The following is a 13,701-nucleotide window of genomic DNA, read 5'->3' as shown; positions in this document are numbered from 1 at the left end:
GTGCATCTGGTAGCGCTATACAAATGCTAATAATAATAATGTTTATCACAAATGTAAATATTTATTAATGTGATAACATTTTGTATATTTAATAACGCCTTTAAATAAAATAAGCTCAGCTAACAGGATAAAAATAAAAGTGTGTTTATATTAATAACTAGTAAAACAGGCCCGTTTCTGACACAAATTAAACGGGCGCTAGCAAGGTTTTCCTCAGAGTGTGTATGTTTGAGAGAGTATGTGTGAGATTGACTATGTGTGAGAGAGAGAGTGAATGTGCGAGTGTGTGTGTGTGTGTGTGACAGAGAGAGAGTGAGACTGCTGGGTGCGAGTGTATCTCCTCTGTCCCCCCTCCAGCCACCCAGCAATTCTCCTCTCTCCCCTGCTCCCCCTCCAGCGATTCTACTTTTTCCCTTGCCCCCCTCCGATGCTCTTCTCTCCCCTGCCCCCCTCCAGCCACCCACCGATGCTCTTCTGTCCCATGCCCCCCCTCCAGCCACCCAGTGATTCTCCTCTCTCCCCTGCCCCCCCCAGCCACCCGATTCTCCTGTGTCCCCTGCCCCCCTCCAGCCACCCAGCGATTCTCCTTTTTTCCCTGCCCCCCTTCCAGCCACCCAGTGATTCTCCTTTTTCTCTTGCCCCCCCTCCAGCCACCCAGCGAATCTCCTCTCTCCCCTGCCCCCCTCCAGCCACCCAGTGCTTCTAAAGTAATAAAACGTACCTCCAACGTTCTCCTGGGGGGGGGGGGGGGGGGGGCGTGGCAGCGAGGGCGGGGCCTCGTGCTGCTGTGCTTCTCTACTTCAGAATATTGCAGGAATGCTTTAAGGCTTGAAGGCTTCACTGGGGCGGGGCCTCGTGCTGCTGTGCAGTTGGTCAGTGCTTCTAAAGTAATAAAACGCACCTCCAACATTCTCCTGGGGGGGGGGTGGTGTTGCGACGGGGCCTCATGCTGCTGTGCGGTTGGTCAGTGCTTCTCTGCTTCAGAACGTTGCAGGAATGCTTCAAGGCTTGAAGGCTTCACTGGGGCGAGCCTCGTGCTGCTGTGTAGTTGGTCAGTGCTTCTCGGCTTTAGAACGTTGCACGAATGCTTCAACGCTTGAAGGCTTCACTTTCTCGGCTTCAGAACGTTGGAGGTGCATTTTATTATATAGGATATTAACCAGTGTTCTAACTAGCATGGTGGCTTTTCATTATGAATATTATAAACTTTAGGAAGTAGTTCCTCAAAAGCAGGGAGACAGACAAGGAGAGGTACAGAGAATATCTTTCAAAATGCTAACAGCATGCTTAATGATGCAGGCTGATAAGACAAGATCTTTTTTCTTGAGCCATATGGAGACCAAGTCCTAAGAGCTTGCATTTTACATAACCTTATATCTTCTGTAATCCAACTCCTCTAGAAGTCAATATTTGGAAACAATTTTATCAGCTTTATACCCGAGGTTCTCCACTGATGTCTATACAATCCGTTCCATTTTCAATGCAGGCTTTCACCACGGGCTCACCATAAAACCTGTACTATATAAAAATAAAAAAAATTAAAAATCACTTTTTCAAATATTGCATATTTATAAAGGTAAACTGGCATATGTCTAAGCTGCAGTTTTTTGAAAAAGCACTACTTGTACATATATGCAGTGGAACAGACATTTAAAAGAAGCATGTTCTAGGCAATCTAAGGTATGCATCTATTCTATATCTCATAATATACATTATATCCCGAAAACATCCCCCTTGGCATTTACACCTACTTTAAGTCATAAACAACAAATGTTTAGTGTCACACCTTAAAAAAAAAAAACAACCATAGTCTTTAGAAAAGGCTTGGTGAATGCCATATACATATATATATATATACATATATATACTAGTGGAACCATGCCCGTTTCCTCAACAATGAAACAGGCCATAGGAAGACTGTCATGTAAGCTTTTTTTTTCTCTCTCCCCTCCATGTCCAGCAATTCTTCCCTCCCCTCCATGTCCAGTGATTCTCCTCTTCCCTCCCATCCGTGTCCCGTGATTCTCTCCTCTACTGTCCTCCCATCCCATCCATGTCCATCAATTCTCCTCTGCCCTTCCCTTCCTCCCTCCCTCCCCTCGATGACCCGCGATTCTCTCCTCCCCTCAATTTGTACCTGAACGTTCTCTGGCTGGCTGGCACTGGCTTCCGTTCATAACATCCTTCCTGACGTCAGCTCGCTTCCAGCGTTCCCTTCCCTCTCATATCATTACGTCTTGACACGAGGGCGGGACAGGGAGGGGGAATGGAACGCTGGATGCTGGCTGACATCATGAGATGTTACGAACCAAGGCAGCTAGACATGGAACGCTGGAGGTGCAAATTATTATATAGGATAGGATACATAGCAAGCACAGCAGGAGCAGATATTTTATAAAGCTAAAAGAGGATTGCTTTGGGGGATTGAACACTAAGTAGTATTAAATGTGTATACAAGTAAAGAGGTTCTCTCCTCTGTATATTTCCAAACCCCTTGAACATCTGTGGGAACCTAATTGAGGATTTGTCAAAATGCAAATGTTTTGTAGTTGGAAGTAGTTTAGAATGGCAGAGAGAAACAGTCCAGTTACCTCCCCCCCACCCATTCTTCAAACTCCAGATCAAAACAAGAAGTTCTCCGACCTATACAAAGGTCCTTTCTAAGCCATCAACGTTTGCCTCCCAATATTTTTCAAGATGGTATTATGGAGAACTGATGGAAATAGTGTGGTTCACATGCAATACTCAAAATGTTTTAACAAAAATATATCTTATTTTGCTCTTTCCTTCTGTCCTAAAAAGTCTGAAAGAATATTTTGTATCTCATCCACCTGTGTCCCCAAAGTTTCAACAAGGAAATATATCTTACAGATTTAAACAAAGGTAAAATTATGTATCATACCTGATAATTTTCTTTCCATTAATCATAAGCAGATCAATCCATAGACTGGTGGGTTATGTCCATCTACCAGCAGGTGGAGATAGAGAGCAATCTTTTGCCTCTCTATATGTGGTCATGTGCTACCAGGAAATCCTCAGTATAGTTGATATCAAAGCTCCATCCGCAGGACTCAGCACATAGAGAATTACACCCACAAAGGGACACTCTTTCCAGCCCACCACAGCCGAAGCGGGGGGGGGGGGGGGGAATCATTCCAGCCCACCACCGCCAAAGCGAGGGGGAGAACCACACCCGCCGACGCGGGGGGGAACTGGCTTATCCTGCTACCGCAACCGCGGGAGGAGCTGGCTTACCCTAACACAGCCGAAGCAGGAGGGAGCGCCGGCATAATTTAGTTATCAATCCAGCCGTCGAAACGGGGGGAGAGAAAGCAGCAGCTCACTGTAACATAAAATCGTCTCAACTCAAGGAAAATCCAATTGGAAGAACTTGAACACAAAGTCCTCCTGAACAGGAAATGAAGACTAAACTTGAACCTGAAATATAACCAGAACACAAACAGTATAGATATCTGGGGGGGGGCTATGGATTGATCTGCTATGATTAATGGAAAGAAAATTATCAGGTATGATACATAATTTTACCTTCCATATCATCAAGCAGATCAATCCACAGACTGGTGGGATGTACCGAAGCAGTACTCACCCAGGGCGGGACATGGAAATCCCAGAACGCAACATCGAAGCCCCAAACTGGGCCTTGGCCCGAGCCGCCACATCCAAGCGGTAATGTCGTGAGAAGGTATGAGCCGAAGCCCAAGTTGCCGCTCTACAAATCTCTTCCAAGGAGACGGATCTGGACTCTGCCATCAAGGCCGCCTGTGCTCTAGCAGAGTGAGCCTTCAGCTGGATAGGCGGCACCTTCCCTGCAGCCACATAAGCCGCCGCAATCGTCTCCTTGACCCAATGTGCCACAGTAGGCTTAGATGCCTGCAGACCCCTACGAGGGCCTGCGAACAGCACGAACAGGTGATCCGATTTCCGGAAATCATTGGTCACTTCCAAGTATCTGATGACTACTACTACTACTACTACTACTTAACACTTATATAGTGCTACCAGGCATACGCAGCGCTGTACACCATACACATAAAGACAGTCCCTTCTCAGAAGAGCTTACAATCTAATAAGACAGGTAACAGACTCATCTAACATCCAGACATTTGAGAGCAGGGTACTCCTCTGGGTAATTCTCCCTATGAAAGGAGGGTAGACAAAGCTGCTGATTCACATGGAAGCGAGAAACAATCTTGGGCAAGAAGGAAGGCACTGGGCGAATCCACACTCCTGCTTCAGTGAACCGCAGGAACGCTCTCTACACGAGAGCACCTGGAGCTCGGAAACTCTTCTGGCTGAAGTGATAGCCACCAAAAAGACCGCTTTCAACGTCAGGTCCTTCAGCGACACCCTCGACAAGGGCTCAAAGGGAGGCTTCTGCAAGGCCCGTAGCACCACATTGAGATTCCACGTAGGCACTATCGAGTGCAGAGGAGGGCGCAGGTTATTAACCCCTTTAAGAAAGCGCACCACATCTGGCTGCGAAGCCAGGGAAGCACCCTTCAGTCGACTCCTGAAGCAAGCTACAGCCGCTACCTGGACTTTAAGCGAACTGAGCGACAGGCCTTTTTCCAGACCTTCCTGCAGGAATGCCAACACTGAAGTAATTGTAGTGAAGGGCGAAAGGGAGCCTGCCTCGCACCACGATGCAAAGGTACGCCAAAGCCTGGCGTAAGTAGTAGAAGTAGAGCACTTCCGTGCTCTCAGCATAGTGGCGATGACCTTGTCCGAGAAGCCCTTCTTCCTCAGCCGCTTCCGCTCAAGAGCCAGGCCATAAGACCAAAAGGGGAGGGATCCTCCATCACCACGGGACCCTGATGCAAGAGGCCCCGCTCCGCTGGAAGCCGCAGAGGAACGTCCACGGAGAGACGGATTAGGTCCGCATATCAAAGATGCCTGGGCCAATCTGGACCCACCAGGACCACCCGGCCTGGATGCTTTGCCACCCGGCCAAGGATTCTGCCCATCATTGGCCAGGGCAGGAACACATAGAGAAGCTCTTGTACCGGCCACTGCTGGAGAAGAGCATCGACCCCCAGAGAACTAGGGTCCCGACCTCTGCTGAAGAACCGCGGTACTTGGCAATTGACTGAGGTTGCCATCAGATCCAAGGTCGGCATTCCCCAGCGCTTCGTGATCTCCAAGAACGCCTGAGCCGACAGCTGCCACTCTCTCCGGGATCTAAGGTATGGTGACTGAGAAAGTCCGCCTTGACATTCAGGACTCCTGCAATGTGAGCCGCCGACAGCTGTTCCAGGTTCGCTTCTGCCCACAGGCCTCCCCGACTAGGGGGGCGCTCCTGGTACCTCCCTGGCGGTTGACATAGGCCACAGCCGTGGCTTTGTCTGACAAGACCCGAACTGGCCTCAGTACCAGAACCTGGAGGAACGCTTGCAGCGCCAACCGAATGGCTCGAAGTTCCAAGAGGTTGATGGACCACTTCACCTCCGCAGGTGACCATATCCCTTGCGCTGTCCTTCCCAGACATTGGGCTCCCCAGCCCGTCAAGCAGGCGTCCGTCGTGATGACAATCCAGTCCAGGGTCGTAAGAGACATTCCGGCGGCCAGCTGGTCTGGCATCAGCCACCAATTCAGTGCCGTGCGCACCGCTGGATCCAAGGGAAGGCGTATAGCGTAATCCTCCGAAACCGGAGACCAACGCCGCAGGAGAGAGTGCTGTAATGGTCTCATATGGGCCCTGGCCCAGGGCACTACCTCCATCGTGGCCGTCATGGAGTCCAACAGTTGCACATAATCCCAAGGCCGAGGCTCCGGCTGTCCGGCAGGAACACTCTGCCCACTTGGGTGTCGAAACAAACACCCAGATACTCCAGGGACTGAGTCGGGCGTAGCTGACTCCACTCCCGGTTGATGATCCATTCCAGGGAGCTCAGAAGAGCAATGACTCTGTCCGTTGCTCTCCCACACTCTGCAAATGAGGGAGCTCGAATCAACCAGTCGTCCAGATAGGGATGGACTTGCACTCCTTCCTTGCGGAGATAAGCCGCAATGACCACCATCACTTTGGAAAAGGTCCACAAAGAGCAGCTTGCCCTTAAAAGGCAACTTGGCTAGGCAAGATGTTGAGGCATGGTCAGCAGACCAATGCTTAAGCCATAGCCACCGACGGGCAGAGACGTCTGAGCCATACCTTTAGCCGAGGCTCTCAAGACATCATACAGCAAGTCTTCCAAGTAGGTCAAGCCCGACTCCAGGACCGGCCAATCCGCCCTTAAGAAAGGATCCGAGGGGGAGGCCCACTGCAAAACGGTCAGGCATGCCCTGGCCACATAACAGCCGCAAACCGAGGCCTGCAAACTCAGGGCGGCCGCCTCAAAGGCCAACTTTAAGGCCACCTCCAATTTCCTGTCCTGAGCATCCTTCAGGGCAGAGCCAGCTTCCACAGGCAGAGCCGTCTTCTTCGTCACCGCAGTGATTAGAGAGTCTACTGTGGGCCAGTGAAAGGCCTCCCGTTCACCCTCAGGCAGAGGGTACAGACAGGACATGGCCCTGGCTACTTTAAGGCTCGCTTCAGGAGAAACCCATTGAGCCAAAATTAAAGTCTGCATGGCTTCATGAATGTGGAAGGTTCTGGGCGGGCGCTTTGTTCCCAGCATAATAGCGGAACCTGCCGAGGCTGAGAGAGAGCCTTCCTCCAGAGAGGAAATGTTTAAAATGCTCATGGCCTGAACAGGTTGAGCGAAAAAGCCGTGCTGCAGAGGGGTCATCTGCCCCATCAGGGCAAGGATCAGCCTCCTCCAAAGAATTCCCGAAGGACCTTTGGGAGAACCCAGAAACACTTCCCTCATCTACATCAGAGGAGACAGAGTCCCCTAAGGCCTGGTGATCCACCCGAGGGCGTTTGATCAGGGAGGCCTCTTCACCTATGTCTGACAGGGGAGCTGGAGCAGCGTTTTGCAGAAGAAAGGCCTGATTCAGCAGCAAAATAAACTCAGGAAAGAAACCCTCGTTTGTGCACCTCTGCAGCATGGGCCACAGCCCTAGAGGAACTCTCAACCTCCGCTCCAAAGAGTGGGGGAGAGGCGCGCTGCGCATCCAAAATGGTGTCCGTCGCGTCACTCCATGCTTGAATTTCGCCAACTTCTTACCACTGCCCAAGTCAAAGGCGGCCATCTTTTACCGTCTCCCACTTCAAGGGCGGCCAAAGAAGAAGCCGTCCGAGCAGCGTGGCCGGCCAAAACCGGAAGAGCGGACATCAGGGGGTGGGCGCCTAAGGCAGAAAAAACCACCGATGCCCCAGCGGAGAAAAAGCCAGCTAACTCGTCAAACTCCGGAAAGGCGCCAAAAAAGGGCTTCTCTGCCTCCGATCCCCGCGCTTCCCCGCTAGACGCGCGAACGAGGTACGGGGAGCGCTTTTTCACGCCCTTGCCATCCGACGCCATAGCCACATAAAAATGAGGAAAAGTGAATGATCATCAAAAATAATAGTTACAAAAATGGCAAAAACTAAATGCATTTAAATAAAGATCAAGCTGACATACAAAGTTAAGTAAAAAGCTTTTTCCTTCCTGATGCAGCACGGAGATTAGCGAAACAAGGAGCTCTTGTTGGAGGGAGATATGATGATTTTGACCAAGAGGTTCCTTCAATGCACTGCCTTAAGTGGTTGAAGTTTGATCTTAGATTGCAAGGATGACTGCCTGATACTTCTGGAGCGGCAGTTCCACTAAAACTTCTACGACAGCTAAGTTATTTTTTGTTGTTTTTTTTTTTTTTTTAGGGGCTGGCCATGCTCTTATGGGAGTTTTGTTTTTGATTTTGGCTTTTATAATACAGGTGGATGACCTGGGGGGGTTCCTGCTTGATCTTTATTTAGATGAATTTAGTTTTTGCCATTTTTCTAACTTATTTTTGTATGATCATTCACTTGTTCCTCATTTTGCGATTGAAAAAAGTTTTTTTAAATCACCTGATTTTCTCCTTTATAAGGAGTTTTTGCAGTTGATTCTTTTTAGCTTTTTTTCTTATCTTTGGGACCAATGATATTACTTTACTTCCATTTATGATGGTGGATTATGTTAATACTTTTATTCATCCCTACCGGGAGTTTTGAGGTTTTGTTTGTTTAAATCTGTAAGATATATTTCCTTGTTGAAATTTTGGGGACACAGGTGGATGAGATCCAAAATATTCTTTCAAACATTTTAGGATAGCTTGTCAATTTTGATTGTTTGAATTCCCTGTATAGATATAGAGGCTCTTTCCTTCTGTGCCATGACATTCATTACCACCAACTTTCAATCATCACTTTCCTTGCTATTGATCCAAAACAGGTTAACTAGAAAAACCTCATTCAATATGTTCCCCAAGATTCAAAACCTAAGTTCTCCTAGCATGGGGCCTATATATCTATGTCCCTTTCTTGCACAAAAGCTCAACTGAGTTAGACTACAAACTCTGTATAAGAGGTAGTTCAAGAGGTCACACTATTATACAGCCACAGGGCACCTTCCTGATCTGGTGTTGACCAAGCTTTGCTTCTTAGGCTGCCTAAACAACTGAAATGCAACACTAGTCTGTAAACATGTCTACAACAGTCAATTTAAAAAATTACTATGATTTATTCAAACGACGGTCCAAGATTTGCTATCTGCTAAACTATACTCATTTTGGACTCCCAGCAGTTCACAACTTAGTATCCCTAGCAGTATGGAACAGAGCAATGGTGTATATGAGTCATGCTCCCCTCCTACAACTTCAGGTCAGTCCAGTCAGCAGCAACACAAGCTGATGAACAGGGAACTGGAGAGAGACCATGAGAAGTATGGTAACCTATGGAACTTTGTTTAAGTCTAAGTGCTTTGAAAATGAGCCCCCATGTCAACATCCACAATACCTAGTGCCAACCACAAATGCAATCAAGGTGCAAAAACTGGTTATGAATTAAAGCTGTGTAGAATTACTGCTAGACTATACAGCAACCACCCAATTTCTTTCATGAATTATCACTCTCTCCAATGGGAACAAATCCTGTTTGTGCATTACTCTTGCACAAAAAAAATATTCCATGATAAAAGCATAAGCAGAGACACAATTTTCTTCAGTTCTGTATTTAGTATGAAAGTCAGCACCATAAACAATTGACTGGTTGTTCACCCTAAAGAACTGTACAATACTTACTGGGCCCACACAGTTAAGAACAGCAGATGTCTGTTTGCACATAGCTTCAAGAGAGGAAGGATCACCAACATCACAAATTATAATGTCAATGTCTGACTTCAGCTGTGGCATTTCTAAAAAAATAAAAAATATTACAAAGAGAGCCTGGTACACACAATGAAGTCAGAGCCCCTTTGCAAACTGGCATAAAATTAATTCTGTTGATATAACACAGTGAACTATCACAATTAACTCAAATTGTAATGGCAATTAAAATTAACAGATTAATTACATTAGAGCTTATAACCCACTATGTACCCAAATAGTTCAATGCAGGTAACAGAAAAAGACACTAGATCAACCTCTAGGAATTACAAATAACTGCAATTCTAATATCAATTAAATAACAAAATATACTTTTTGAAGAGAACCATTTCCTAAATATCAAATACTGTGATACCAGTCAGACTGAAAAAGGCAAGGAGTTCCACATCGATACAGCCTGATACAAATAAAGATACACCCTCCCATAGTGCCACCATGGCCTACCTGAGAAGAGACTGCCACTAGATGTCAGTCACCATTTTTAACCTGGAGCAGCACAAGGAGCAACTGGGAATTGCTGCTGCCCATCCTACTCAAGACCACTAACCTGCTTATTTTCGAAGGAGAAGGGTGGCCATCTTCTGACACAAACCGGGAGATGGCCGGCCTTTTCCTAAGGCCGGCCAAATCGGTATAATCGCAGGGCCGGACAAAGTTCAAGGGGGCATGTCAGCAGTGTACCGAAGGCGGGAAGGGGGCGTGGTTAAGAGATGGCCGGCCTCGACTGATAATGGAAAAAAGAAGGCCAGCTCCGACGAGCATTTGGCCGACTTTACTTGGTCCTTTTTTGTTCACAACCAAGCCTTGAAAAGGTGCCTGAACTGACCACATGACCACTGGAGGGAATTAGGGATCACCTCCCCTTACTTCCCCAGTGGCCACCAACCCCCTCCCACTCAAAAAAAAAAAATTAAAAACATTTTTTTGCCAGCCTCAAATGTCATACCCAGCTCCATCACAGCACTATGAAGGTCCCTGGAGCAGTTTTTAGTGGGTTTCTTAATGGGAGCCCTCCAAAAACCCACCACAAACCCACTGTACCCACATCTAGGTGCCCCCCTTCACCCGTAAGGGCCATGGTAGTGGTGTACAGTTGTGGGTTTTGGGGGGCTCCAGCACACAAAGTAAGGGAGCTATGTACCTGGGAGCAATTTATGAAGTCCACTGCAGTGCCCCCTAGGGTGACCGACTGGTGTCCTGGCATGTGAGGGGGACCAGTGCACTACAAATGCTGGCTCCTCCCACGACCAAATGCCTTGGATTTGGCCAGGTTTGAGATGGCCGCCATTAGTTTCCATTATCGGCAAAAACCAATGGCGGCCATCTCTAACACCGGCGATCTCTAAGGGCGGGCCAAATGTTGAGATTTGGCCGGCCCCGACCGTATTATCGAAACGAAAGATGGCTGGCCATCTTGTTTCGATAATACAGTCGGGTACGCCGCTTAACGGGGCTGTCATTAGAGATGGCCGCCCCCGTTCGATTATGCCCCTCCACAACATCTTTCCTGTAGGCCCAGGTTGAGCCCATGGGGGGGGGGGGGGGAACCACAATTAAAAATGCAATTAATTGTGGTTACAAGTTTGACATTTATGAGATTACTACAGGAAGGAAAATAGTTTATAAATTATAACTGATACTAAAACTTGAATACAGTAGCCCACTGTATCTCTAACACATAATTTAAAAAACTGAGACCACTGAAAAATTAAAACTAGAAAGCCAGCTCAAAAATAGCTCTGGGACTCAATTCACTCGAGTGGCCATTTTTGAGTACCATTGTAATCAAACAGGTCTGAATGCAGTGCGAAAGTATGCATAGCTGCAGAAAATCACAGAATTCAACTCTAGCATGTAGTTTTCACCTTCTCTCATAGAATATATGTAGCATGTAGACGAGGATAAGAGAACAAAATGCTGAAGATGTTTATGGTGTTAACATGCCCACCACTCCCCCACCTTTATTTTTCTCTGACACAGACCCTAAACACATCTCAAAAGAGCAAGTTAACACTAAGTGAACTTCTGCCCTGTTTTTGCAAGATTCAGAATAGTGCAAGAGTCTGAGCAAAGGTAAGGTGAAAATATGATAACTAGGCAGTATGGAATGGCTACAGCTGCTCTAGGAGGTATCACCCACAGCACAAGAATGGAGATAAAGGATAGTATGAGGGCGAGTGGGTAGGCCATTTAACAGAAACATGAAGGTTCACTGGGTGGAGCTAGTTAGGACAACTTCTGAGGAACAAGCATCCAAAAGGGGGGAATAAGATAGGAAAGAGGGAGGTTACAGTGATCTAGAGGAAGGAGGTGCATGCATGAGGAAGAGTTTTAATGCTTTACAACCGTTCTGGTTTAAGAGATTTTAAATTTGGCAGTCTGCAGAGAAAGGAGTTGCAGGCAGCCCGCATGCATTTTACTTACTAGAATATTAACACAATACACAAAACGTTTTAACAGACAGCATAGAGTGAAAACAAAGATAGAACAGTTCACCCTCTAGTTTCCTTGCTTCTGATCTTCCCTCCTCTGATCACCATCTTATAACTTTCACACTTAAATCTCCTCCCTCCCAGTCCCGTCCTATCTTATCTAATTTATCTAGGAATCTTCACGATATTTACCCTTCATCTCTATCCTCCCATGTTTCAAACCTCCTCTCTACTGTGGCACCATCCACATCTGTCAACGAGGCTGTTTCATCTTACAACAATACTCTATCCTCTGCCTTAGACACTCTTGCACCTTTGATGACCCGCCCTGTAAGGCGTACAAAACCCCAACCTTGGCTGACTTCTAATACCCGCTACCTACGTTCCTGTACCCGCTCCGCCGAACGCCTCTGGCGGAAATCTCGGGCCCTTGCTGATTTCTTACACTTTAAGTTCATGCTGACCTCCTTCCAATCTGCTCTTTCACGTGCCAAACAGGATTATTATATCCAACTGACCAACTCTCTTGGCTCTAATCCTCGACTTCTCTTCACCACATTGAACTCTCTCCTCAAGGTGCCCCCCTCCCCCAACTCCCCCTTCATTATCTCCTCAGACCCTTGCTGAATTCTTTCACAAGGTTCAAAAGATAAACCTTGCTTTCTCTACCTCACCACCTCTCCCTCCACTAGTCCGTTCCCCTCTCTCTCCTTCCCCTCATTCCCTTTCCTCAAGTTACTATTGAGGAAACTACACTTCTCCTTTCTTCCTCAAAATGTACCACCTGTTCCTCTGATCGCATTCCCACCCACCTTCTTAATGCCATCTCTCCTGCTCTTATTCCTTTTATCTGTCACATTCTCAACCTCTCACTTTCCACTGCGACTGTCCCTGCTGCCTTTAAACATGCTGTGGTCACACCTCTCCTTAAGAAGCCTTCACTCGACCCTACTTGTCCCTCTAATTACCGACCCATCTCCCTCCTTCCTTTTCTCTCCAAATTACTTGAGCGTGCTGTTCACCGCCGCTGCCTTGATTTTCTCTCCTCACATGCTATTCTTGACCCACTACAATCTGGTTTTCGCCCTCTCCACTCAACCGAAACTGCGCTTACTAAAGTCTCCAATGACCTATTACTGGCTAAATCCAGAGGTCAATATTCCATCCTCATTCTTCTTGATCTTTCCGCTGCTTTTGACACTGTCGATCACAGCATACTTCTCAATACCCTGTCCTCACTTGGATTCCAGGGCTCTGTCCTTTCCTGGTTCTCTTCCTACCTCTCCCTCCGCACCTTTAGTGTTCACTCTGGTGGATCCTCTTCTACTTCTATCCCTCTGCCTGTCGGCGTACCTCAGGGTTCTGTTCTTGGTCCCCTCCTCTTTTCTATCTACACTTCTTCCCTTGGTTCATTAATCTCACCCCATGGTTTTTCCTATCATCTCTATGCTGATGACTCCCAAATCTACCTTTCTACCCCTGATATCTCACCTTGCATCCAAACCAAAGTTTCAGCGTGCTTGTCTGACATTGCTGTCTGGATGTCTCAACGCCACCTGAAATTAAATATGACCAAAGCCGAGCTTCTCATTTTCCCCCCCAAACCCACCTCCCCGCTCCCCCCGTTTTCTATTTCTGTTGATGGCTCTCTCATTCTCCCTGTCTCCTCAGCTCGAAATCTTGGGGTCATCTTTGACTCTTCTCTCTCCTTCTCTGCTCATATCCAGCAGATTGCCAAGACCTGTCGTTTCTTTCTTTACAACATCCATAAAATCTGCCCCTTTCTTTCCGAGCACTCTACCAAAACCCTCATCCACACCCTTGTCACCTCTCATTTAGACTACTGCAATCTGCTTCTTGCTGGCCTCCCACTTAGTCACCTCTCCCCTCTCCAGTCAGTTCAAAACTCTGCTGCCCGTCTCATCTTCCGCCAGGGTCGCTTTACTCATACTACCCCTCTCCTCAAGACCCTTCACTGGCTCCCTATCCGTTTTCATATCCTGTTCAAACTTCTTCTACTAACCTA

General features: G+C 47.3%; 1 protein-coding gene across 1 annotated transcript in view; it reads right to left on the bottom strand.

The window, feature by feature from the left end:
* Positions 1–13,701, bottom strand: part of SCCPDH (saccharopine dehydrogenase (putative)) — a 103,007-nt gene that overhangs the window by 86,941 nt on the left and 2,365 nt on the right. The window contains exons 2-3 of the mRNA XM_030195946.1: positions 9,160–9,272; positions 1,438–1,518 (exon numbers count right to left, since the gene is read on the bottom strand). Of these exons, the coding sequence (XP_030051806.1) occupies positions 1,438–1,518; positions 9,160–9,272 (194 nt within the window). The remainder of the gene's footprint in view (positions 1–1,437; positions 1,519–9,159; positions 9,273–13,701) is intronic.

Source organism: Microcaecilia unicolor, chromosome 3, assembly GCF_901765095.1.
Source record: "Microcaecilia unicolor chromosome 3, aMicUni1.1, whole genome shotgun sequence".
Taxonomy (NCBI): Eukaryota; Metazoa; Chordata; class Amphibia; order Gymnophiona; family Siphonopidae; genus Microcaecilia; species Microcaecilia unicolor.
Note: the sequence above shows the minus strand (reverse complement) of the source record. Positions and strands in the feature narration are given on the sequence as shown.